General features: G+C 44.9%; 1 protein-coding gene across 1 annotated transcript; it reads right to left on the bottom strand.

Moving 5' to 3' along the window:
• Positions 1–2208: 2208 nt before the first annotated feature.
• LOC139245895 (rotatin-like) lies at positions 2209–27777 on the bottom strand (the record flags this gene model as incomplete). The annotated part of the gene is made up of 5 exons (XM_070871348.1): positions 2209–2426; positions 3644–3781; positions 6667–6820; positions 9655–9745; positions 27579–27777. Coding segments are annotated over 5 exons (800 nt in total), but the record flags the coding sequence as incomplete, so codon positions are not given.

Raw genomic sequence — 27777 nt, 5'->3', positions numbered from 1 at the left:
ACATTTTAATCGGGACTTTTCATCAGAATCTTTCCACAAACCTGAACAATGGTACAGTCCTCCCAGAACTTGCTGCTGTGTATATGAACAATCGACTTCTCAGTATAAAAGTACTTGGAATAACATAAAATATAAAGTTCTGCTTTTTCCTCATTCACCAGTTTTCTCCTCAGCTGCATCAGTGCATGAATCTTTTACTACAGCTTCGGACTACTTGCAGAAGACCAGCTAACATATAGTATATAAAACCTTTGTTTTCAAAAGTACCTCAGTTTTTGCTTTAACTTGTTTTTGCTTTTTTTTTTAAAAAAAGGTTTTGCATGGGGCTTTCATTCTCAGTAATTTCCATTGATAGGGACTTACCAAACGCTCACACACTCTAAATATCCATTCTTACTGTCAATCATAAAAAAATCTCCAGTTTTGCCAGAGATTTTCCAGTTATGAAAGGTCATCGACCCGAAACGTTAACTATGTTTCTCTTTCCACAGATGCTGCCTGACCTGCTGAGTGTTCCCAACATTTTCTGTTTATATTAAAAAAAATACTATAGGTATAGGCAGAAATGCATGCTGGGAGCTATTTGCTTGCTTCTCTTTTAGTTTCTGCAGCTTACAAAAATGCATCTCGGCCTTAGACAGAAAATATTAAAGGCATTTCTAACAGTAAGGGTTGTAATTTTTTTTATATCTATGTTATAAGCATTATTTAAACTAGTAAATGCTCAGCTGAGTCCAGAATCCAAGATGGTGGCTGAAAGGATTCCTCCCAACCCTTCTTCATCTAACCTCATCAGTATATCCTTTTCTCCCTCATGTACTTACCTAGCTTCCCCTTAAATGCATCTATGCTATTCACCTCAACCACTTCTTGTGGTAGCGTGTTCCACATTCTATCCACTCTCTGGGTAAAGATGTTTCTCCTGAATTCTCTATTGATTTATTAGTGACTATCTTATATTTAGCTTGATACTGGGCCAGATTTTGCAGTCAGCGTTGTATGAACAGCATCAAGGAATTCATTACACTTGCACTTTCCCATAGACTTTCTATGGGATTTTGCACTGGAATATATTGTAAATTAGAGCGCCAAAAAGCACAGCACCCTCTACAGGGGATCTGGGTGAACAGGGCAAGCAACTGTGTAGCTCACCAATCAGACTGAAAAATCGTTAATGAGCAGCGCAGAGTGTGAACTAGGAAGTCAGCTACAATATTGAATTCAATGTCAAATCAGGTACAGAAAGCGAAATAAAAAGGAAAGATAGATTGGATTAAGTTGAATTTTACTTTAATTAAAAAAAAAATCTGCAACAATAATTAGTGCCAGAGGGGTTGTTTGGCAATAATTAAGACTTACGTATTTGAATGGCGAGCCTCTCGGCGAGAAAGCGTCATTGCATAGCTTTTTGTGGCAGTTGCTATCCGATTTCCATGCAAATTAGTGAGCGGTGTTAACCTCACTGTTATTTTTACAACAAAATCCACCTCAATGCTTCATAATGAAATGTTGGAAAAGCAAGAATTTTCAGATCCAAAAATGAATTATGAAAATTAGTGTCACATGCACTATTCTAACCCGTTGGAGAATTTTAAAGAGATCAGAGAAAAGGAGGGAACAGGAATCTTTGTTCCCAAAGAACAGGCTTTCAAATATCCATGCTGACCTGGCTTTGTTCCTGCGAAAAAACTTTGGAGCCATTTACCGATTCAAATTGCAGGCAGATAGATGCAATCCTGCATAACTCCAATAAGGAAGTGCAGTTGGGTCAGTGCTAGTGTTAAATATCTGTTCAATATGTGCTTCGAACTCATTGAGCTGACAACTATATTATCCATTGTACTCAAATGCTGTTCTGTGAGAGGGACAGGAGAGGGATAATATGGTGCCAAATCAGTGGCCAATCTGAAGCATTGGAGATTGGGAGTGAGTCTTCTGTTTCATTTCTAAACCTGACAATTTGATGGTGTTTGTCTGGAGTGTAGAGATCAAAATACCAATAAAAAGTTAACAATAATCTTCAAAATATGATTCTCCTGGACTTTGATGCTGAGGTTTAAACAGCTCTGTAATGGTATCTTGTAATAATTCAGTTGTGCAAATAAAGCCAAGTAGCTTGATTACAAATATTTTCGGTACACTGGCTAATTTAGATTCTTCATACATTCAAAATAACAATTAATTTGCATCGGAATTTTTGCAGTGTACCTGTAATATGCTCTCACAGAGCCGACTGCCTGATGATTCAGCCCCTTCAGTTCCATCTAAAAGCTCAGTAAGGGTCACACACTGGACTGAGTGGCTTTCTGCTCCAATTTGGAACTGCCTCTGTCCCTCTTCAGTCAGGAGTAGAGAAATGAATTGCAAGGATACTATATACAAATAGGGTCTGGTGGTAGACAGCTGAATGCACAAGGAAATGGTATCTAAAAGACAAACAAATATTCATTTAACAATACAAACCTAACTCTTTCAACACTGCAATAGCAACAGCAAAACTCAGCGTACTGTTACACTATACATACCAAAGGGACTCGGGTTTCAATTTTGGATATGTGCCAAGTTAGCTAGTTTTAGTCAGGTGAAAGTTGGGGAGTTACAAATGGACTTAGTGCTTCCGGGATATTCGGGGCAAATATCAGTGAGAGTTTCTGCGTCCAATCACTGTAGCTGGAAAATGCTTGGCTATCGACATTGAGTGAGAGAATAGGGAAGGACTCGGATGTTACGCCTTCCATAGTTGAGTAACCTGCAGATGTTCACTGTCAAGGTTCACACATGAAGAATAGTATACATAGTGAAGGGTGCCAGGGAAAGTACACACTGTGAAGACAGGAGAGGGCAGAACATTCTGTGAGAAAAGAGGCAATTCCAAACTAATTTTGTATGGTTTACAAACACAACTAAGGGAGAGAAGTTCTTCTTCTCTGCTTCCAACAAAGATTACAAATGTATACAAAACCATTTCCATTGGTGTTATAGGAAAAATACAGATAATGGAACAACTGAAAAGATGTCTCGGTACTCAACAGGCAACTGTTAAATGAGAAAATAAATCAAACTATATTAAAATATTCCTGCAATATTGCATGCTTAGTTACAGGTGCTTACAACAATGAATTTCACCCCATAGAGATTAATTTATAAAGAATGCTTTAAGGAAAGCAGAGGCAGGTGACACATAATATTCTATGTGTTGAATTAAAGATTTAATCAGAGTGTAACCGGCCTGCTGCTTACACTGAGCTATCCTTGTAACTTATGCTCAGTTTGTTCAAATGAAAACTAACTTTCAAATATGCTGCAATGCTTTAAGTAGTTATCTGGTTTCTAAATTGGTTATCACAGTGCTGTATGCAGGGTGGTAGGTTGAGGGGGTGATGTGCGATGCAACAGACGAAATCTGCCAAGTGCTGCTAAACTGGTGATAAACAGTATCAAACTCTGTGTGTAATGTCCCTGCAATATTAATTGTATGTGCAAAAAAACAATAGGATTAATACTTGTTCTGTATGGATTAAAATTTGGTTACACACATGGAAATAGTACATTAGCTAATGTGGGCACCAGTGAAACAAAGTACCCAAGGGGGGATCTATTCTCCTGAATACAGATAATGCACACTTTAGCTGGTTCATATTACCTATGAGAGCAGCCCACTGCTTTGCTGCAGCAGTTACGACAGCTGGGAATGTAGCCTGACCAATTTTCCGTAGAATTATGTTCAAAAGGATAAACAAGTCTGTCCATGCTTGGTAGATAGCAGATGTTACCTCACAGTCTGAAACACAGATAGTTATTAGGTTGGCATTGAAAAATCACTCCTTTAAAAAAGAGAATTTCCAGTTATTAACAGCCAATGCTAAGTAACAATATACATCTCGCATTCTGACTTTATCCTATTTCTGCAAAACCCTTAGCTAATGTTTAGTGTTATATTTGAAAGCAGGTACCTATAGCACTACAAACATTCACATCTGCTTATAGAATTAATAACCAGTTGTCTCCCTAACTGTATTATAGCTCTAAACTTTTTTGTTTGCTGGCAACGTTTGACATTCTTAGTTAAAATGAATTATAAAAATCTAGCAAGCTAAACAGTATTATTGATTTAAGACTAAAAGCAATTTTCCTGCTACATTTATCCATGGCACCATGGAAGATAAACAATCACAAGAGAAACTGAAATACCCTCGACTAAGATTCCATACTAAAATGCGAAGATGTTTAAAGTGCAGGTAAGTAGATTGGCCTATATAACAAGTCACTGCACTCCAAAAATAAATTCATTGCGTAAAGCACATCGAAATCTTCCAGTGTGAAAAGGGTTTTATAAATACAAGTCTCTTATTTTTAAATTTATGGGTACGGTAGCTTAGTGGTTATGTCACTAGACTGTGGAGGAAGAGCATCCGGGAGGGCACCGAGCACCTCGAGTCTCGTTGCTGAGAGCATGCAGAAAGCAAGCGCAGGCAGCAGAAGGAGCGTGAGGCAAACCAGTCCCACCCACCCTTTCCATCAACTACTGTCTGTCCAACCTGTAACAGACACTGTAATTCCCGTATTGAACTGTTCAGTCACCTAAGAACTCACTTTTAGAGTGGAAGCAAGTCTTCCTCGATTTCGAGGGACTGCCTACGATGATGAGTAATCCAGAGGCCTGGACTAATAATCCACAGATATGAATTCAAATCCCAAGCTAGGGAATGTCCTTTAGGAAGGAAATCCGCTGCCCTTACTCGATCTGGCCTAAATGTGACTCCAGATCCACAACAATGTGGTTGATTCTTAACTGCCCTCTGAAATGGTGGCTCACCACCTCCTTCTCTAGGGCAAATAGGAATAGACAATAAATGCTGGCCTTGCCCACATCCCGTGAACGAATATATTTAAAAAAAATTCTTAATTCGTATCAAAAGTAATCAGTTATTCCACAGGAGTAATTCTACGTTTCTGATACATTGAAGCTATTTTGTTTGCTTGGGTTTGAGGTGTTCAAATTCAAATGATGGTGGCAGCTACTCCTGCTTAGCATATGTGAATCTGTTCGACAATTCATTGTTGCACAAGTATGAAGGAGCATGGGTGAGAACTTTGCTATCATAACCATAAAGGTACTTCCCCAGCATCGAAGCACTGACCACACTCGACCAGCTCCGTTGGGCGGGCCACATTGTCCGCATGCCTGACAAGACTCCCAAAGCAAGCACTCTGCTCAGAACTCCTAAATGGCAAGCGGGCCCCAGGTGGGCAGAGGAAATGTTTCAAGGACACCCTCAAAGCCTCCTTGATAAAGTGCAACATCCCCACCGACACCTGGGAATCCCTGGCCAAAGTGGAGGAAGAGCATCTGGGAGGGGGCTGAGCACTGCGAACCTTGTCGGCGAGAGCATACAGAAAACAAGCGCAGGCAGCGGAAGGAGCGTGTGGGAAAACAGACTCCCGCCCACCCTTTCCTTCAACGATTGTCTGTCCCATCTGTGACAGAGACTGTAATTCCCGTATTGGATTTTACAGCCATCTGAGAACTCACTTTTAGAGTGGAAGCAAGTCTTCCTCGATTTTGAGGGACTGTCTATGATGAAAGATACTCAAGACAAAAGTTAATTGTGTCAGGCAGGCAGAAACACAACAGAGGCAGATTTTGCTGTGTAAAAATAACCACAATGATCTGCAACTTCAATCCCAACGCAGGTAGGAAGGTTGTTGAACTTCTTCATTCAGCACAAAGTCTGATCACTCTCTCTGCCCAATGAGGAATGAAAGGCTTGCACGCCTGGCAGTCGGCCAGCCTGTCAATCCAGTTGGCTGCTGGGCAGGAAACAAAAAAGAAAACAATTATAATGAAGTCCTATGGTTAAATTTGGCAGGATATCTGCAACCCCGGTCTTGGCGGGTTTCCTGGCACTATCCTACATCATCCCCCTAAATATCAGAGCCATGGTGTCAGTTTTATCTTGTTGGGAGAAGCTTTTCATTTCTAGTTTTACCATAGCCCACTTTTTTCAAAGATACCAATGGACAGAGCATTTAGACAAAAAAATAAAGGTCCTTATAAGAATTCAATTACCTTTTTATATTGGAGCCGAGCAAAATTTGCTGAAATTTTAAATGGCTCAAATTTTAAATTCTCAAATTAATGTTTAAATCCCTTCAAAGCCTCATTTCTGTAAACTCCTCTAACCCTTAAATCCCCATCTGAACTCTCCATTATTCCTACTCGGGCCTTTTGTGCATCCCCCCCTTCCATTCACCCCATTATTGGTGGGCGTGCGCTCAGCCTTTTAGGCCACATGCTCTGAAATTCGCTCCCTAAAACCCTCCATCTCACCAACTCGTTCTCCTTCTTTAAGGCCCTCCTTAAAACACACTGCCCTTCCTAATATCTCCTTTGGCTCAACAGCCATTTTGTGATTACAATCTCAGTGTACCATTTCAGGACGTTTTTTTCTATGTTAAAGACATGAGATAAATGCAAGTTGCTATTGTTGAAATAACTATGATGAAAAATCAAGGGTACTTTCCAGACTAAATAACTTCCTCACAGTTGAATCTAATATAATTTTCTCACAAAAATGAGCAGGAAAACCCATGCACTTATTTTACAATAACTGCAAAAAATATGGGCACTACACAGAGGAAAGAGGAAAAATTTAAGTATATTACCAAAATAGTCCTTGCATCGTATACAAAGCACTGTGAATATATTTGACAGCAATGGCTTTAACAAGTCATCCAGGGTTATGTGCTCTGGATGCAAGATCAAACACGGCTGGATTAGTCCAGAAAGAGAGGACAGATACTGAAGATGGCTCAAAACCTGCAGAGAAAAACAATTATTATATACACTGCACAACAAAATCTCAGCGTTAGACATCAACTTAAAAATTCCACAGTGGAAACAGAGAATCTACTGTACACCTGTGGTAAATCGAGCATGGGTCGGACATTCAAATTGTTTCTTTGTGCACAAATTCATGGGATAACGTACAAGTGGTGGAACTTGGTAAACTGTGAAAGATCATGCATTATTTATGCAAGATACAAGAACAGAAATGTGCTAATTTGAAACATTTCCACGTTGACCAAACTATAATGCATAATTTTCAGACTTTGCGCATTCATTTGAATGATCAGAAAATCATGCACAGCATATGGCCAAATTTCCAATCTGCATCCCCTGCCGGAAACACAAAGATGGACTCTCTCAGAACCAAGCCAAACGTCAGAGCAGGAATTCTTACTTTGCTTTGCTCCAGACTTAGGTCAGGTCCTAACTTTGGATTTATACTGCATAAGGTTAGCACTGGTGGAAAGAAGAAATTACTTTGTACCGATGCTGATGTTGGATAAGTGTAAGGGCAACCATAATTTAGAGATTTCGATCGGTTAAGCAAATGGGCTGAGGTTTGGCAGATGGAATACAATGTCGGAAAATGTGAGGTCATCCACCTTGGGAAAAAAAAACAGTGAAAGGGAATATTATTTGAATGGAGAGAAATTACAACATGCTGCGGTGCAGAGGGACCTGGGGGTCCTTGTGAATGAATCCCAAAAAGTTAGTTTGCAGGTGCAGCAGGTAATCAGGAAGGCGAATGGAATGTTGGCCTTCATTGCGAGAGGGATGGAGTACAAAAGCAGGGAGGTCCTGCTTCAACTGTACAGGGTATTGGTGAGGCCGCTCCTGGAGTACTGCGTGCAGTTTTGGTCACCTTACTTAAGGAAGGATATACTAGCCTTCGAGGGGGTACAGAGACGATTCACTAGGCTGATTCCGGAGATGAGGGGGTTACCTTATGATGGTAGACTGAGTAGACTGGGTCTTTACTCGTTGGAGTTCAGAAGGATGAGGGGTGATCTTATAGAAACATTTAAAATAATGAAAGGGATAGACAAGATAGAGGCAGAGAGGTTGTTTCCACTGGTCGGGGAGACTAGAACTAGGGGGCACAGCCTCAAAATACGGGGGAGCCAATTTAAAACAGAGTGGAGAAGGAATTTCTTCTCCCAGACTGTTGTGAATCTGTGGAATTCTCTGCCCAAGGAAGCAGTTGAGGCTAGCTCATTGAATGAATTCAAATCACAGATAGATTTTTAACTAATAAGGAAATTAAGGGTTACGGGGAGCGGGCGGGCAAGTGGAGCTGAGTCCATGGCCAGATCAGCCATGATCTTGTTAAATGGCGGAACAGGCTCGAGGGGCTGGATGGCCTACTCCTGTTCCTAATTCTTATGTTCTTATGCTTATGTTTTTATGTAAATGCATGAAGCTAGAGGTTTATAATATTAGGGTGACACAGGTTTGAATGTTGCATTTCAGCTTGGATCATGACTTATGCTGTGAATGTTGTTGGGTGAAAATGAAATAGTTGAGAAGCAGGAAGTTAAAGGGAACGGTAAAGGATTGAGGAGGAAGACAGAGATGCTGCTGTCACCACAAAACAGGAATGGGAGTGGTCAGGTCCCATGCTGCAGGAGGTCAAGGAAACATTGATCAGGAATATGACAGAGTATTTTGGGGAGTAGTACAAAACAAAAACTATCAATTTTGCAATGGACCTCAGGCAAATGTGTTTCTACTCAAGAGTGGAACTTTGGTTGGCATTTGTTAGCCACCAAAAGAAAGATGATGAGATATGGAGACTGTTATACTAAGTAATAATGGTCTAGATCAGGGATTCTCAAACATTATGCTTCCAAGGCACCCCTTCCGTGTTATAAAAATTCCACAGAACCCCTGAAGCACAATACAAGTATTTTTCTGCATAAAAACGTTATACAATTAAGCATATATATTTATTATTTTTGTTTTAATGTGAAACTTGTTGGCTCGTGAGAACTAAATATCGCGATAAGGCTGGAGTCACATCAGAGCCCGATTATTATGGCCCTTGTCACAGGCCGAGAAACGGGAACGTCTCTTTCAGCTCCCCTTTCACCCCCTCCAAGGCCACATGGCGAGCACACACTCTCCATTGATGGTGCTCCTCCCGGTTTCAAACACCAGGAGAAAAAAAAAGTCTCGTCATGAGCGGCTTCCAACCAACACAGGGCAGCTCCGCACGAGCAAAAGAAACAGGTTGAGAGGAAGGCATGCGCTACCTCGGCCCATGCAACGCCGAACTCGCGGAATTTCCCCATCTCCAACTCAGGTTTTAATCCCTCGGAAGAGAAGTTAGAACTCCCACTATTTTATTCAATAGTTAAAAGCGGTCAGTAGTTTATGAATGTGGAAGTGACTAGGGCTGGATCAAAAAAAAAGCTACCGAGATAAATACTGCTGTAAAGGTCAATGACACGCAAAGGAACTTGTCCAACCTTCGAAACGGTGTCCAACAAGTATCTGAATTGACTGGGCATGCACAGTCTTTGCATCACTGAGACTATTCTACTCTTCTCAATATACAGGGGAGACTACTGATGTTTATGGCATAGTGATGGGACAAACCAACTGGCGGACCCCCTGAAATCTTCTCCAGGAAGCCAAGGGGCTGCGGACCCCCGGCGTAGATTGTGGACTTGGTCAGATGACGAGTCTGCCTCTTGGATGACTGCTGTAAGTTGAAGTAGTGTCAGTAGTAGAAATTCAATTTTAATACAAGGATCTTTCTTCATATGAATATCAATGATCTAAACTGTATATATTATACTGACCTGAGCTTTAATATCCTGGTTGTGATTCGGGCGAGTCAGTGGTGCTCCCAGCTCCCACAAGTACCGCTCCAGTAAACCAGTGTTTACCAAACTTTAACAAAACAAAGGCATGAAAAATTATATTGCATTTAAAAACAATTTAGAGCAGTTTAGTGGAAGCATTTATATTTCCAATATATATGAATACCATAACATCCAATAATGTCCCAACTTGCCCAAAATATTTTAATTCCAGGCAAGTTTTCACCTCAAATAAAAATCACCAAAATGTTTTATGCTCCTCATCTACTATGAACGTATTTCAGCTCAAAATCATGTAATGTTACCCTTAAGTATGCATTTCATCAGATTACAGCTGTTTAAAGATTCCTGGTAAAACATCACATGCACAAAGATATTAACAAAAGCAACAAAAACTAAGAGCTATTCAACATGTTCTCAAATACAGAATTTGTTGTATTTCTGGTATACTGCATGATTAATTGAATATATTTATACCAGAGAGTTGAATGGCTAATAAAATACCTTGTTATATAATATGCCAGCATAGAAATAACAGACTTAAGCTAAATAAAAATATGCAATTCGGGAAGCAAATGGCATGTTAGCCTTTATTACAAAAGGATTGGAGTACAAGGGTAAAAAGGTCTTACTGCAATTATATAGGGCATTAGTGAGACCACACCTCGAGGACAGTGTATAGTTTTGGACTGCTTACCTAAGGAAGAATATACTTGCCTTAGAGGGAGTGCAACAAAGGTTCAATAGACTGATTCCTGGGGGGATTGTCCTATGAGGAGAGACTGAGTAGACTAGGCCTATATTCCCTAGATAAATGAGAGGTTATCTCATTGAATTGTATAAAATTCAAGGGCTTGACAGGGTAGATCCTGGGAAGATGTTTCCCCTGGCTGGGAATTTAAAACTAGGGGGTCACAGTCTCAGGATAAGGGCTCAGCCATTTTGGATTGAGATGAGGAGAAATGTCTTCACTCTAAAAGGGTGTGAATGTTTAGAATTATCTACCCCAGAGGGCTGTGGAAGCTCAGTCGTTAAGTATATTCAAGACAGAGATCAATAGATTTTTGGATATTAAGGGAATCAAGGGATATAGGAATAGTGCGGGGAGGTGGAGCTGAGGTAGAAGATCAGCCATGATCTTACTCAATGGTGGAGTAGGCTTTAAGGGCCAAATGGCCTACTCCTGCTCCTATTATGTTCTTATCTCTTGTGGCTTTTGCTCATGACCAAAATTTAACAAGTTTAAAAAAATATTTTCCTGCAACCGTCTCCCTCCATGTTCCCACTAACTCTTTCTATATCTCACTCCCCATCTGTCTGCTCACACTCTCGATGTATAGGTCGCTTGTTGTCGTTACCTGTTTGTTTATCTTCAACTCCTTTTCTCATTTATTCCTGTCTCACCTCTTTTTGGTATGTTTCTCACACTGTGTAATGCCTCGCATTGACTTTTTCCCCCACAGTCCCTCTCTTTATAAGTTCTTTATCTAGCTTTTTCTTTTAATCTAGTACCTCATGTGACACTCAAAGCTGGAAACAATGAAGTGTGTGGTCTAATTCTGGATTTCACTCCAGCTCCAAGTAGAAATAGATGGGATATTCACTTGAAAGCATGGTCATTGCTGTTATGCATCCTATTCAATGTCTAATGATGTGCTGGATGGCACCATTGAATCAATGACATTTTAGTACACAGAGTGCATTTGACCCATTGTCCCATGCCAGTGCAACCTACTGTACTCTTCTTTCCCTCCACTTGCTTGGGAATCTAGTGCATTCTACTCACTATCTTCAATTACTGGCTAACTGGTGAAATATGGTGGCGGGTGAACCTCTATGCAGTATAATGACAAGATGAGAAATCGAATGTATCAATTAGAAGATACACCGGGCATCAAGCTCAACTAGTAACTCCCATCAGTAACTAGAGGTTCTTGTGGATGCCAGCTTTAGATTGAAAATTGTTCTTTGAGACCACACTGCAAAGGGGAAAATTATGTCCTGCTCTTACTTGTTTTTCTTCAATGACAGCAAAGTCCCAATGTAGGTTAAAACTGTGGAGTGCAAGATGTGTGTCTTTCATGCTTTAGAGCCACTAAGTATGCAAAGGAAAAGCTTCCTTCAGCCCACATGCAAGATCCAAAATTAAAGTGTGAAGTGCAATTGTGGCAGGAAACCATTGCATGGAAGGAGGGTTCTGCCTTACAATGCCACTCAGTATCTGGAGGTGCAGTCATCTCCTAGACAGCCATGACTTGGTCAAATCCCTTCATGCAAGAACCTTGATTAAGCAACTGAAGATAAGCAAGTCTAGGATACGGCATTCTGCTTGTTTTGTAAGGGTTCAACATGCTGAAGGCAGATGTCTTCCATAGCTAATGAGGAATCTCAGAGCTGAATGACAGCGACTGTTAAATGAAGACAGTATGAGAACACCAAAGTTCAGTGATTACCAAGGTTGGGTTTCAGAGAAAACAGCAGTTGTTGTTGAAAGCCTACTCCTCCAATCTGTGGAACTGTTCAGAAATAGAAGTTAATTTTACAAATTTGCATTTCTGGCATACAGTTAAAAGTAATGAATGGAAAATTGTGGGAACAACTACCTAAATTCCAGATATTAGGAAGTGAAGCCGGAACACAAATTCATCAAATTACCCCAAGGATGTACATTTCCATGGCTTGCACCATGCACTTTAGAGGGAATTCTTGGCACCTTTTCTCTGCCTAGAAAGGGCTCCAACCTATGCTGATCTGTTGCCAAAATGACCAAGTGACCATTTTCCTTCAGTAGCTGCAAAGCTAAGTTGGAAATCTGTGAGCTTGAGGTTGCTCTGAGATGTCTTGACTGCAAATAGAAAATTGGAACCAAGTCAAACTTCTGCGGCAAACCCGGTAATCTGATACTTGAGCTACATCGCAGTACTCTAGCCAATTATCGATGATTGGGCAGACATCTTAGTATATTAATAGGACTCATCATTGGAGCGTAGGATTCTTCGGAGTTGGCTTCAGAGAATCATTTAAGCAAATGCCCTAATAGGACACTCATAACTGGATAAGCTGCATAAAGCTCAACAGTGCTTTGTACAGGGCAAGGTTAGAAGTTTTGGTTGGATGAGCTCATGTAATATGCCTGTGCGTAATTGTAAGACCTGTAGCCTTGGCTCTTGCCAGTCTATTCTAGGTTCTCTCGGCTTGTTTAGGTACTTGGGGTGTATTCCTACAGGGACAGAGTGTGCACTATACATCAGGCAATCAGAAAATCTACATCAATTTCTCAGCTGTTTCCTTTGGAGTGTGGTGATGTGGGTGTCCATGCATGGGACGTCCAACCAGCTGACAAATATTTTCTTTGCAGACTTCTAGTTTTTTTCGTTCACCTCCATAGAGACATAGAGCCAGAGTTGGGCTCCTGCCCTCAGATAGCCCCAGCCAACATCTTGTTTCTATTTGAGTATCAAGCCACAGCTCGGGCACAGTCAAAGTAGGCCGAATGGCTTCCTTCTGTGCTGCATCATTCTATGATTCTTCTCTTGGGTGCTAGCCTAATCTCCAAGCTCTCTTTGGAAGAATCTGATCATCACAGAATCATACAGAGCCCAAGTAGGAGTGAGCTACATGGCTGGAGAGGAATGTTTACATTTTATATGCTATTAACCAGACAAAACCACACAATATGTTGACAATATCTGAAGATGTGACAGCAGGAAGAGCACATCAAATTTCTTTGAAAAACCCCAATGTAACATTTGTGACTTATATATTTAGAATATGAAAATTATTTTATGGATGAGTATTGAATATAGGTTATAACTCCAACTATATTTGCCAGAATTTCACAGAATAATTAAATGACTCACTATGCAAACAAGAGTGATTACATCAAAACTCAGGTTAGATTTTCACTTTGCAATAGCTTCAGAGTATCTTTTTTGTTCTTGTTAAATGTATGTGCTTTTTGTTTCAATGGGTAATTTTTATTCACTAGCATGCATCGAGAGCCAGCAACCGCTGCTCACTTGGATGCTACAGTATTTTTGAATTATTGCACAACACCCATAGCAAAGAATTGATATATGTAATCACATATTCCAGTATATAGCACTTTTCTAAACCAGCATTTTTCTGTCTCTTAAATAGAGGGCTCCTCTCTGATTGTCAGGCAGTGCATTAAGGATTCATGACACACTAGGGGCTCAATTTTCCTCAATGCCGTTTTTTGCCACATTTCAAGAGTTACGCCCGTTTTCTTTGGCCCCGACCACTACAACAAAAAAAACATGATTTTTGAAATTGTCGCCGCACAGCTGGTCCTTTAGCTTCGGGGGGGGGGGGAGGGGGGGGCTGGTGGAGCCTAAAGTCTGTGCCAAACAAAGGACGCCGTCGTGCTCTGGGTTCAGGTAGTTGCAGGGTTTCCTTTTTGTCCCCCTGCTCGTCATCTGCATGTTCCTCCTCATCATCAGCCACTCTCAACTCAGGTGGGTCTTCCACTATCAGCTGCTGCCTCCTGACGGCTAATTATGCGGCACACAACAGTGAAGTGACCGACAATCTCAGGGGAGTATAGCAAGTAGCCTCCGGAATGGTCCAGGCATCGGAAACACTGCTTCAAGATGCCAATGGTCCTCTCTATTATGCTGCGCATCGCAATGTGCGACAAGTTGTATTCCTGGTCAGCTTCCGTCTGCGTTACGCGTAAGGGCGTCATGAGCCAGGTGACGAGGCTGTACCCTTTGTCCCCCAGGTACCAGCTCTGCCCTTCTGGCTGCTGCTGAAACATGGCAGATATAGTGCTCTCGTGTAGGATGAACGCATCATGGATGCTCCCAGGGTATCTTGCATCAACTGCCATGGTGCAATGCACGTCGTCACAGACGAGCTGCACATTCACGGAGTGGAAGCCTTTTCTGTTCCTGTACATCTCGGAATCGTCCAAAGGTTCTTGCAAGGCGATGTGGTACAGTCAATGCATCCCTGTACCTTTGGGAAGCCAGCAATCCTGGAGAAGCCCACAGCCCTGTCAAGCATTGCCTGGGACAGTGATGGGGAACTTTATGTCGGCATTCCTCAGGGCATATAGTGCAGGAGTCACCTGCCAAATGCAGATATGTGTTGCATGTTGAGAATGGTGCACACATCCTCAGTTATGGCCTGGAATGATCCAGATGCATAAAATGAAAGTGCAGCTGTAACCTTTACTTCAACTGACAAAGCAGTCATCCTTACGCTTCTAGGGTGCAGGTCTGCTTTTATTAACTCTCAGATCTCGGTTACAACTTCTTTGCGGAAACACAGCCTTCTTACAGTCTGCATCGATATGCCCGATGTGGGCAAGACCTCCTACCCATCATCCTATGTGCTCTGAGGTTCCTCAGGTGTTGATGCTATCAATCTTCTCCTCCGCAGCACCATAATGCAGAAGGCTTACACGAGGTATGGCATTGTCAATATTGCCCCCATAATTTAATTGTAGCTTTGCAAGAAGCTCAAAACAGCAGGACAAAGCACGGGCATCTTCTTTCCTCTCTCTTTCTCCCCAAGGTGTGCAATAGGCTTGCTTAGAATGGGAAGCTAGGCATTCAATGAAGACATTTGGGGCAATGAAGTCCAATGCAATTCTTTTATTTTTGATGTTTTTCAAAGAACCACCCCACCATCAAACGTCATCATCAAACTACAGATCAGTGCCATCAAGTCGAGGGTCATATGGCTAGAAACAAAGAACTTGTATTTATATAGTGTATTTCGCTTCCAAAGGTCTTCACAGCTAATGAAATACTTTTGACGTGTAACAATTTTTGTAATGTAAGCAAACAATGTCAGCTAATTTACACACAGGCCTCACAAACAGCAATGATGTAAATGAGCAGTTAGTTAATCTGTTTTAGTGTTGTTCGTTGAGGGATAAATGTTGGCTAGGACACCAGAACACTCCTGCTCTTCTCTGAATAGTGTCTTTCACATCCAGCTGAACAGACAGGTCCAGGTTTAGCATCTCATTTGAAAGATGACACATCCGGTAATACAGTAGTCTTGCAGTATTGTATTGATGTGTCAGTCTAGAGTGTGTGTTCAAGTCCTCGTTTAGGGCCAGAAACCACACTGTGTCCGACACAGAGAAAAGAATATTAAAACTGTGCCAAAATGACATTATCTGCTTTGTTCCCAATGACTGTCACTGCCGTCAACTCAGAGTGTACATAGCAAAATCAAATCCCTAGGACTAAAAGAAATTCTGTAATTGAAGCCAGTTGTGACACATGATTAGTCATCCTTCTGGCAGCAAACAGCGAGGATTGGGGCCACGGGTAGCTATTTGTACGCGATTACCAATGTGTTAATAAAAAAGTTGGAAGAAAGGAAGAACAACATGAATTCATGGTCTGAATCATGTCTTATAATGTTTGAGTCAATGTAAAGTATAATAATCTGTTTCTACGCTTCACAGAGCACATGTGGGAATGCATATCCATTAAAAGGACCAGTGTCTCTAATTAGAATGTCTAAACCTTTTTCACAGACAATTACTGCAGAACAAATACATAATAAAAACATTCTTTTGACAACAGCGAAACTTATATATTTAGCTCCTTCTCTGTTAATAACTTAGCTTAGACAACCTTCCTTAGTTCTTATCTTAATAGAAGGAGCCTAGCTTGTGAAAGGTGTCATTATGCTGCTCCTTAAGCAATGTGACTTTCTGGTCCCGGGCCTCCATGTGAATCAACTTCAGAGGCTGTAGCTGGAAAAACGTCTAGAGCTTGCAGCTGCAGCAGTACCAAACATGAAATTGATGAAACATAATTGCCACTTACATGTTAATAATAAATGAGAAGTTTTAAATGAATACAGGGTTCTGACTGTAATGAGAAAAAGAAATAGTACTGCTTCATATTAAAATGTTAACTTAGACACGAATTAAAGAACATTACGCTTCTAAGGAAAATATATATTATCTACTAAATTCACTAAATATATTCAAAAAGGAGTCAATTCACTAAATATATTCAAAAAGGAGTTAGATGTAGTCCTTACTACTAGGGGGAATCAAGGGTACGGCGAGAAAGCAGGAATGGGGTACTGAAGTTGCATGTTCAGCCATGAACTCATTGAATGGCGGTGCAGGCTCGAAGGGCCGAGTGGCCTACTCCTGCACCTATTTTCTATGTTTCTATCTACATATCTCTCGCCAATCACCCAGGCTTTGCACAGGGGTAAATCAATGCTATGAACAGCATTCAGGGCAAGCAGTTAGAAGGTGGGGGAATAAATAGACCTAGGCTGGGGATAGGGGAGGATGCAAAGGAGCGAGGAGTTGGAGGGGGGAGCTGGGGAAGGGGGGGGAGGGGGGTAGGAGCTAGGGAAGGGGGTGGCAGGAGAAGGGGGGGCAGGAGCTGGGGAAAGGGGCGGCAGGAGTTGGTGAAGTGGGGGGGGGGGGAGAAAGAGCTGGGGAAGGGGTGGGGGGCAGGAGCTGGGGAAGGGGTGGGGGGCAGGAGCTGGGGAAGCGGGGGGGGGGGCAGGAGCTGGGGAAGGGGGGCGGGCAGGAGCTGGGGAAGGGGGGGCGGGCAGGAGCTGGGGAAGGGGGGGCGGGCAGGAGCTGGGGAAGGGGGGCGGGCAGGAGCTGGGGAAGGGGGGCGGGCAGGAGCTGGGGAAGGGGGGCGGGCAGGAGCTGGGGAAGGGGGGCGGGCAGGAGCTGGGGAAGGGGGGCGGGCAGGAGCTGGGGAAGGGGGGCGGGCAGGAGCTGGGGAAGGGGGGCGGGCAGGAGCTGGGGAAGGGGGGCGGGCAGGAGCTGGGGAAGGGGGGCGGGCAGGAGCTGGGGAAGGGGGGCGGGCAGGAGCTGGGGAAGGGGGGCGGGCAGGAGCTGGGGAAGGGGGGCGGGCAGGAGCTGGGGAAGGGGGGCGGGCAGGAGCTGGGGAAGGGGGGCGGGCAGGAGCTGGGGAAGGGGGGCGGGCAGGAGCTGGGGAAGGGGGGCGGGCAGGAGCTGGGGAAGGGGGGCGGGCAGGAGCTGGGGAAGGGGGGCGGGCAGGAGCTGGGGAAGGGGGGCGGGCAGGAGCTGGGGAAGGGGGGGCGGGCAGGAGCTGGGGAAGGGGGGCGGGCAGGAGCTGGGGAAGGGGGGCGGGCAGGAGCTGGGGAAGGGGGGCGGGCAGGAGCTGGGGAAGGGGGGCGGGCAGGAGCTGGGGAAGGGGGACGGGCAGGAGCTGGGGAAGGGGGACGGGCAGGAGCTGGGGAAGGGGGGCGGGCAGGAGCTGGGGAAGGGGGGCGGGCAGGAGCTGGGGAAGGGGGGCGGGCAGGAGCTGGGGAAGGGGGGCGGGCAGGAGCTGGGGAAGGGGGGCGGGCAGGAGCTGGGGAAGGGGGGCGGGCAGGAGCTGGGGAAGGGGGGCGGGCAGGAGCTGGGGAAGGGGGGCGGGCAGGAGCTGGGGAAGGGGGGCGGGCAGGAGCTGGGGAAGGGGGGCGGGCAGGAGCTGGGGAAGGGGGGCGGGCAGGAGCTGGGGAAGGGGGGCGGGCAGGAGCTGGGGAAGGGGGGCGGGCAGGAGCTGGGGAAGGGGGACGGGCAGGAGCTGGGGAAGGGGGGCGGGCAGGAGCTGGGGAAGGGGGGCGGGCAGGAGCTGGGGAAGGGGGGCGGGCAGGAGCTGGGGAAGGGGGGCGGGCAGGAGCTGGGGAAGGGGGGCGGGCAGGAGCTGGGGAAGGGGGGCGGGCAGGAGCTGGGGAAGGGGGGCGGGCAGGAGCTGGGGAAGGGGGGCGGGCAGGAGCTGGGGAAGGGGGGCGGGCAGGAGCTGGGGAAGGGGGGCGGGCAGGAGCTGGGGAAGGGGGGCGGGCAGGAGCTGGGGAAGGGGGGCGGGCAGGAGCTGGGGAAGGGGGGCGGGCAGGAGCTGGGGAAGGGGGGCGGGCAGGAGCTGGGGAAGGGGGGCGGGCAGGAGCTGGGGAAGGGGGGCGGGCAGGAGCTGGGGAAGGGGGGCGGGCAGGAGCTGGGGAAGGGGGGCGGGCAGGAGCTGGGGAAGGGGGGCGGGCAGGAGCTGGGGAAGGGGGGCGGGCAGGAGCTGGGGAAGGGGGGCGGGCAGGAGCTGGGGAAGGGGGGCGGGCAGGAGCTGGGGAAGGGGGGCGGGCAGGAGCTGGGGAAGGGGGGCGGGCAGGAGCTGGGGAAGGGGGGCGGGCAGGAGCTGGGGAAGGGGGGCGGGCAGGAGCTGGGGAAGGGGGGCGGGCAGGAGCTGGGGAAGGGGGGCGGGCAGGAGCTGGGGAAGGAGAAAGAGTGGCTAAAGTAAATGTTGGTACCTTAGAGGATGAGAATGGGGAATTAAGAATGAAGAACAGGGAAATGGCAGAGACTTTGAACAAATATTTTGTATTGGTCTTCACGATAGAAGACACTAAAAGCATCCCAACAGTGAATAATCAAGGGACTATAGGGAAGGAGGAACTTAATACAATCACTATCACTAAAGTAGTAGTACTCGGTAAAATAATGGGACTAAAGGCGGACAAGTCTCCTGGACCTGATGGCTTGCATCCTGGGGTCTTAAAAGAAGTAGCTTCAGATTTAGTGGATGCATTGGTTGTAAATCTACCAAAATTCCCTGGATTCTGGGGAGGACTCAGCAGATTAGAAAATCGCAAATCTAACACCATTCTTTAAAAAAAGGAGGCAGACAAAAAGCAGGAAACTATAGACCAGTTAGCCTAATATTTGTCGTTGGAAAAATGCTGGAGTCCATTATTAAGGAAACAGTAGCAGGGCATTTGGAAAAGCATGATTCAGTCAGGAAGAGTCAGCATGGTTTTATGAAGGGAAACCATGTTTGACAAATTTGCTGGAGTTCTTTGAGGATGTAATGACCAGAGTGGGTAAGGGGGTGAAACCAGTGGATGTGGTGTATTTGGATTTCCAGAAGGCATTCGATGAGGTTACTGCACAAGATAAAAGTTCACCGGGTTGGGGGTAATATATTAGCATGGATCGAGGATTGGCTAACTAACAGAAAACAGAGAGTCACGATAACTGAGTCATTTTCCAGTTGGCAAACAGCGACTAGTGGGCTGCCGCAGGGATCGATGCTGGTGCCTCAACTATTTACAATCTATATTAATGATTTGGATGAAGGGACTGAGTGTAATGTAACCAAGTTTGCTGATGTTACAAAGATGGCTGGGAAAGCTTATTGTGAGGACTCAAAAAATCTGCAAAGTGATATAGACAGGTTAAGTGAGTGGGCAAAAATTTGGCAGGTGACATATAGGGCCCAAGTTTCCACACGATAAAAAACGGGCGCCCCTCCGAGCTGGGCGCCCGTTTTTCGCGCCTAAAAAAAAAACGCGCTATTCTCGAGCGCCCTGCAGCTCCTTGTCTGCCTGGCGCGGCGCCCACGGGGGCGGAGCCTAAACTCGCGACGATTTTGTAAGTGGGAGGGGGCGGGTACCATTTAAATTAGTTTTTTTCCTGCCGGCAACGCTGCGCGTTGGAGCGTTCGCGCACGCGCAGTGTGAAGGAATCATTGGCACTCGGCCATTTTTGTAGTTCTTTGTAGCCGTTTAACTTTTGAAAATTTTTTAATAAAAGCACATTGCCCTTCCATGATCAGCACTGAGGCTTCTTGCAGCAGTGAGAAGGTGCAGGAAGCCTCAGAAAGTTGAGGCAGCCGTTTCCTTCCTCACCCCCGCCCGCCGTTGGGAACGAACGGAACGGCTATCCCACCCCCCCCCGCGGGAACGAACTGAACGGAACGGCTCCCCGCCCCCCCCTCCGCGGGAATGAACGGAACGGCTCACCCCCTCCCCCCCCCCGCGGGAACGAACGGAACGGAACTGCTCCCCCCCGCGGGAACGAACGGAACGGCTCACCCCCTCCCCGCCCCCCGCGGGAACGAACGGAACGGAACTGCTCCCCCCCGCGGGAACGAACGGAACGGCTCACCCCCTCCCCGCCCCCCGCGGGAACGAACGGAACGGAACTGCTCCCCCCCCGCGGGAACGAACGGAACGCCCCCCCCCCTCGGGAACGAACGGAACGGCTCCCCCCCCCTCCCCCCCTGCGGGAACGAACGGAATGGCTCCCCCCCTTCCCCCCCCCGGGAACGAACGCTGGCTGAAGCACTTTCACACAGGTAGGAAGATGGTTTATTTAATCTTTTCTTTGCTTATAAATGTTTATTCAGATTGGATTTATTTGTATAATATTTGTAGAAGTATAAATAAGGATTTATTATAGAATTTAATGACTTCCCTTCCCTCCCCCCCCCACCTCGTTCTGGACACCTAATTTGTAACCTGCGCCTGTTTTTTTAAATGTGTAGAACAGGTTTTTTCAGTTCTACAAAAATCTTCACTTGCTCCATTCTAAGTTAGTTTGGAGTACGTTTTCACTGTGGAAACTTTGAAATCAGGCGTCTGGCCAGACACGCCCCCTTTTGAAGAAAAAATTCTGTTCCAAAGTGGAACTGTTCTACCTGCCTAGAATTGCAGAAAAAAAAATGTGGAGAATTGCGATTTCTAAGATAGTCCTTTCTCCACCAGTTGCTCCTAAAAATCAGGCGCAAATCATGTGGAAACTTGGGCCCTATAATGTGGGAAAATGTAAGATTATCCACTTTGGCAGAAAAAATAGAAAAGCACATTATAATTTAAATGGAGAAAAATTGCTAAGTGCTGCACTACTGAGGAACCTGGGGGTCCTTGTTCTCGAAACACAAAAAGTGAGTATGCAGGTACAGCAAGTAATCAGGACGGCAAATGGAATTTTGGCCTTTATTGCAAGGGGGATGGAGTACAAAAGCAGATAAGTCCTGCTACAACTGTACAGGATATTGGTGAAGCCACACCTAGAGTACTGCGTATAGTTTCGGACTCCGTACTGAAGTAAGGATATACTTGCATTGGAGGCTGTTCAGAGAAGGTTCACTGGGTTGATTCCGGAGATGAGAGTGTTAACATATGAAGATAGGTTGAATAGGTTGGGCCTATACACATTGGAATTCAGATCTTATTGAAACTTATAAGATAACGAGGGGACTTGACAAGGTGGATGCAGAGAGGATACGAGAAGGTGGATACAGAGGATATTTCCACTCATCAGGGAAACTAAAACTAGGGGCACAGTCTCAGAATAAGGGGCCGCCCATTTAAAACTGAGATGAGGAAGAATTTCTTCTCTGGGGATTGTAAACTTGTGGAATTCTCTGCCCCAGAGAGCTGTGGTGGCTGGGTCATTGAATATATTTAAGGCGGAGATACATGATCAATGTAACAGAGCTCGATTGCATTCATGAAATAGCCTTTGTTTTATCTGATCTTTGATATTATGCAAGGGAAATGCCAGGATATCTGTTTTTCGACTGGTAAATACAATAAACAGCTCAGCTTTGTTTCAAAAAAAGTAACCTACATAAGGAATTTAGAAAAAAATCTCTTAAATGTTACAACCCAGTGTTACTGTAATACCTGCCGAAACATTGCAGTGCTTGCACTCAGGAAATCTCTTTCCCTCTGGGGATGTCCAATGTCCGATTATCACAAGAGTAGAGGGTATGTTGATACCCTTCAGTATGGCAAATCAGCTAGCTGCCTATCAATTCTATCCAGATGAAAATAGTCAGTGACAGGGAGGGAAAAGTGATTTTAATCACAATGTCATCAAGGTTATGTGATAAATATACTATTTATTGGTGGGATAACAAGGCTAAATGCATATATTTCATATAGTATGTATAAAAATATAATCTTCTGAAAACAAGTGATCAATTATAGGTTTTATGACGAAGCAGTACAGTACAGGAGACATCTTTCACATCAAAAACTACATGTTAGGGATGTTGTTCGCAAGTTTAAACGAGCAATATGAACTGAGACACTTTAGAGGGAATTTTAATTTTCCTTGGTATCAGCGGGCAGCCACCCAATCTCCGACCCCCTCCTGCCTGCAAGCTAACACTTTCTGCCCATGAGAGGTGAGCAACTGACCGGCGGCATTGAAGTGAGGTCTAGCCATTAAAATCTGCCGGCCTCCAATGAAGACTCGCTTGCAGGATTGCCGTCTGCCCCCTTCGGTTTCCCGCCACAACTTAAAATGTGTTAAGTTTTACCAGATGGTTTTCTCAGTTACTCAGAGGCTTCAGTCCGACATAAGAACATAAAAAATAGGAACAGGAGTAGGCCATACGGCCCCTCGAGCCTGCTCCACCATTCAATAAGATCATGGCTGATCTGATCATGGACTCAGCTCCACTTCCCCACCTGCTCCCCATAACTCCTTATCGCTCAAGAAACTGTCTATTTCTGTCTTAAATTTATTCAATGTCCCAGCCTCCACAGCTCTTCGAGACAGCAAATTCCAGATTTACAGCCCTCAGAAGAAATTACTCCTCATCTCTTTTAAATGGGCGGCCCCTTATTCTAAGATTATGCCCTCTAGTTCTGGTCTCCCCCATCAGTGGAAGCATCCTCTCTGCATCCACCTTGTCAAGCCCCCTTATAATCTTATACGTTCCGATAAGATCACCTCTCATTCTTCTGAACTCCAATGAGTAGAGGCCCAACCTACTCAACCTTTCCTCATAAGTCAACCCGCTCATCCTCAGAATCAACCTAGTGAACCTTCTCTGAACTGCCTCCAAAGCAAGTATATCCTTTCATAAATATGGAAACCAAAACTGCATGCAGTATTCCAGCTGTGGCCTCACCAATACCCTGTCCAACTGTAGCAAGGCTTCCCTGCTTTTATACTCCATCCCCTTTGCAATAAAGGCCAAGATACCATTGGCCTTCCTGATCACTTGCTGTACCTGCATACTATCCTTTTGTGTTTCATGCACAAGTACCCCCAGGTCCCGGCTGTTCTGCGGCACTTAGCAATCTTTCACCATTTAAATAATAACTTGCTCTTTGATTTTTTTCTGCCAAAGTGCATGACCTCACACTTTCCAACATTATACTCTATCTGCCAAATTTTTGCCCACTCTCTTAGCCTGTATGTCCTTTTGCAGATTTTTTGTGTCCTCCTCACATTGCTTTTCCTCCCATCTTTATATCGTCAGCAAACTTGGCTACGTTACACTCAGTCTCTTCTTCCAAGTCGCTAATATAGATTGTAAATAGTTGGGGTCCCAGCACTGATCCCTGCGGCACCCCACTAGTTACTGGTTGCCAACCAGAGAATGAACCATTTATCTTGACTCTCTGTTTTCTGTTAGTTAGCCAATTCTCTATCCATGCCATCTCCCAAGCCTGTGAACTTTTATCTTGCACAGTAACCTTTTATGTGGCACCTTGTCAAATGCCTTCTGGACGTCCAAATACACCATATCCACTGGTTCCCCTTTATCCACCCTGTTCGTTACATCCTCAAAAAACTCCAGCAAATTTGTCAAACATGACCTCCCCTTCATTAATCTATGCCGACTCTGCCTGACCGAATTTTGCTCATCCAAATGTCCTGCTACTGCTTCTTTAATAATGGACTCCAACATTTTCCCAACCATAGACGTTAGGCTAAGTGGTCTATAGTTTCCTGCTTTTTGTCTGCCTCCTTTTTTTAAATAGAGGCGTTACATTTGCGGTTTTCCAATCTGCTGGGACCTCCCCAGAATCATGGGAATTTTGGTAAATTACAACCAATGAATCCACAATCCCTGCCACTAATTCTCTTAAAACCCTAGGATGCAAGCCATCAGGTCCAGGGGATTTATCTGCCTTTAGTCCCATTATCTTACTGAGTACCACCTCCTTAGTGATCGTGATTGTGTTAAGTTCCTCCCTCCCTATAGCCCCTTGACTATCCACTGTTAGGATATTGTTAGTGTCCTCTACCGTAAAGACTGATACAAAATATTTGTTCAGAGTTTCGGTCATCTTCATGTTCCCCATTACTAGTTCCCCGGTCTCGTCCTCTAAGGGACCAACATTTACTTTCGCCACTCTTTTCCTTTTTATATACCTATAGAAACTCTTGCTATCTGTTTTTATATTTTGTGCTAGTTTACTTTCATAGTCTATCTTCCCTTAATCATTATTTTTAGTCGTTCTTTGCTGGCTTTTAAAAGCTTCCCAGTTTTCTGTCCTCCCAGTAGTTTTGGCCACTTTGTATGCCCTTGTTTTTAATTGGATATTGTCCTTTATTTCTTTAATTAGCCACGGATGGCTATCTTTTCTCTTGCACCCTTTCCTCCTCACTGGAATATATTTTTCTTGAGAATTGTGAAATATCTCCTTAAATGTACACCACTGTTCATCAACCGTCCTAAACGTTAATCTATTTTCCCAGTCCACTTTACCCAACTCTGCCCTCATACCTTCATAGTCTCCTTTATTTAAGCTTAGTCTGCTGGTTAGAGATCCAACTTTCTCACCCTCCATCTGAATTTGAAATTCAATCATGCTATGGTCACTCATTCCGAGGGGATCCTTTACTAGGAGATTGTTTATTAATCCTGTCTCATTGCACAGGACCAGATCTTAGATAGCCTGCCCCCTGGTTATCTTACATAATGCTCAAGGAACCCGTCCCTTATGCACTCCATGAACTCCTCCTCAAGGCGACCCTGACCAATTTGATTTGTCCAATCAATTTGGAGTTTAAAATCACCCATGATTGTTCCCTTTTTACAAGTTCCCACTATTTCCTGGTTTATGCTCCGACCAACAGAGTTGCTACTGTTAGGGGGCCTATAGACTATGCCCAGCAGTGCATTTTTCCCCTTATTGTTTCTTATCTCCACCCAAACTGTTTCAACACCCTTATCATTTGAGCCAATATTGTTTCTTTCTATTGCAGTGATTCTATCCTTTATCACCTCCTTTTCCTTTCTGTCTGTCCTTCCTGATTGTCAAGTACCCCTGAATATTTAATTCCCAGTCCTGGTCACCTTGTAACCACGTCTCTGCAATGGCTATCAGATCATACCCGTTTGTCTCAATTTGTGCCATCAACTCATCTATGTTGTTACAAATTCTACGTGCATTTAGACAAAGTGCCTTTAAGTTTGTTTTTTTTTAAACCATTTTTTCCTGCTTGTTTCCTCTCTCCTTCAAACTCACTCTCTTTATTTTTGCTTGCTAATTCCAGCTTTACTCCCCTCCCTACTGAATCTATTTTCACGTTCCCATCGCCCTGCAAAGCTTGTTTAAACCCTCCCCAACAGCACTAGCAAAACCCCCTTGCGAGGATATTGGTCCTGGCTCTGTTGAAGTGCAACCAGTCCGACTTATACAGGTCCCACCTCCCCAGAAGCGGTCCCAATGCCTCAGGAAACTAAAGCCCTCCTGCCTGCACCATCTCTCCAGCCACGCATTCATCTGCTCTATCCTCCTATTTCTGTACTCACGAGCTCGTGGCACTGGGAGTAATCCGGAGATTACGACTTTTGAGGTCCTGCTTTTTAATTTCTCTCCTAGCTCCCTAAACTCTGCCTGCAGGACCTCATCCCTCTTCCTACCTTTGTCATTGGTACCGATGTGGACCACGACCTCTGGCTGTTCACCTTCTCCCCCCAGAATGCCCTGCAGCCGCTCGTTGACATCCTTGACCCTGGCACCAGGGAGGCAACATACCATCCTGGAGTCACGTCTACGGCCGCAGAAACGCCTGTCTGTTTCCCTGACTATTGAATCGCCACCACTATAGCTCTTCCATTTTTCTTCCTCACCCCCTGTGCAGCTGAGCCACCCGTGGTGCCATGGGCTTGGCCCTGGCTGCACTCCCCAGAGCCACCATCGCCCCCACCGGTACTCAGAATAGAGCACCGGTTGGAGAGCGAGATGGACTCAGGGGACTCCTGCACCACCAGCCTAGTCCTCCTCTTCTGTCCGGCGGTCACCCACTCCCTATCTGTCTGCACACTCTTAAGCTGTGAGGTGACTGCGTCTAGAAACGTGCTATCTACGTTGCTCTGAGTCTCATGGATGCACCGCAATGACCCCAGCTGCCGTTCAAGCTCCAAAACACGGAGCCCGAGTTGGTGCAGCTGGAGACACCTCCAGCACACGTGGTCGCCCCGGCTGCACGAAGCATCCGGGACTTCCCACATGCCACAGGATGTGCAATCCATGGGACTGAGCTGCCCTGCCATCCCTCTAGTTACACTCGCAACTATCGAGTAGAACTAAACTCTAAACCTAAGTACAACACACCCAGCCGCTACTCAGCAAACATGTCCTGTACATGTCTGACTAACATCATGGCCCAGAATTGACTGCCAAAATAATGGCGGGTTTAGTGGCGCTCGCTGTTATTGTGCGAGTCATCCAGCAAATTGTGGTGATGGAGAGATACGCTGTGAATTGCTCTATGCCACAAGTTGCACTACTCTGCCATTAGCTTCGCGTGAAAACAGCAACTCGCCCTCAACCTCAGTTTCATGAAGTTGTTACATTTGTGCATTAATTGCCAATTAAATTCACCGTAGAATGTTAGGGCTGCTGAGCAACAGTCAAGTACCTTTTTAATGATGAGGTTTATGTTCCTGCAATACCAATCAACCTCTCTAGTCCAGAAAGAGAATAATTTAAACTGCACACTCTCATTCTTACAGGTAGTAAATTGAACATTTAAAATGTTTTATCTTTTTTTCTTGCTTTTCCTTTGTCTCTTTTCACTCTCTCTCTGAATCCAATCCTTATTTCCTTCTCTTTATCTTCCTGTACCTGATGTGACACTAATTTACCCTCCTTCTCCATTGTTCTTGTTTTTTTCCCTCAATCCTTAAATCTCATTGATTAAGATAGACTGTTGCTCCCGTTGTTCAAAGGTCATAGATGCCCCATTTTCCTTGCAAATTATCAGCTCATACCTCCAACAAAAACGGGGCACGCGTTAAGATACCCTGTTCAGCAAATTCTCAGCCAATATATTCTGCAGTCTTAAACAGGAGAACATTACTATCCTTTAATAATTTCCAGATATTGTTATACAGATCACCTACCCATGGAAAGCTACAAGAAGGTGGTTTTGCTTGACCGCAGTTAATGTGTTTTCTGGAATTGTTGCCAGTAGGTTAGCAAGCAAGCTGCATAGAGCTGACGAGAAGTGAAGGGTAACCACTGCACACTGCTCTGATTGAGGCTCAGAAACATGGGAATTCTCACTGTGCAGAGATTGTGTAGTTTCTGAGTCACTCTGAC

Source organism: Pristiophorus japonicus, unplaced genomic scaffold (assembly GCF_044704955.1).
Source record: "Pristiophorus japonicus isolate sPriJap1 unplaced genomic scaffold, sPriJap1.hap1 HAP1_SCAFFOLD_2448, whole genome shotgun sequence".
Taxonomy (NCBI): Eukaryota; Metazoa; Chordata; class Chondrichthyes; family Pristiophoridae; genus Pristiophorus; species Pristiophorus japonicus.
This window is presented reverse-complemented; position numbering and strand designations above follow the sequence as displayed.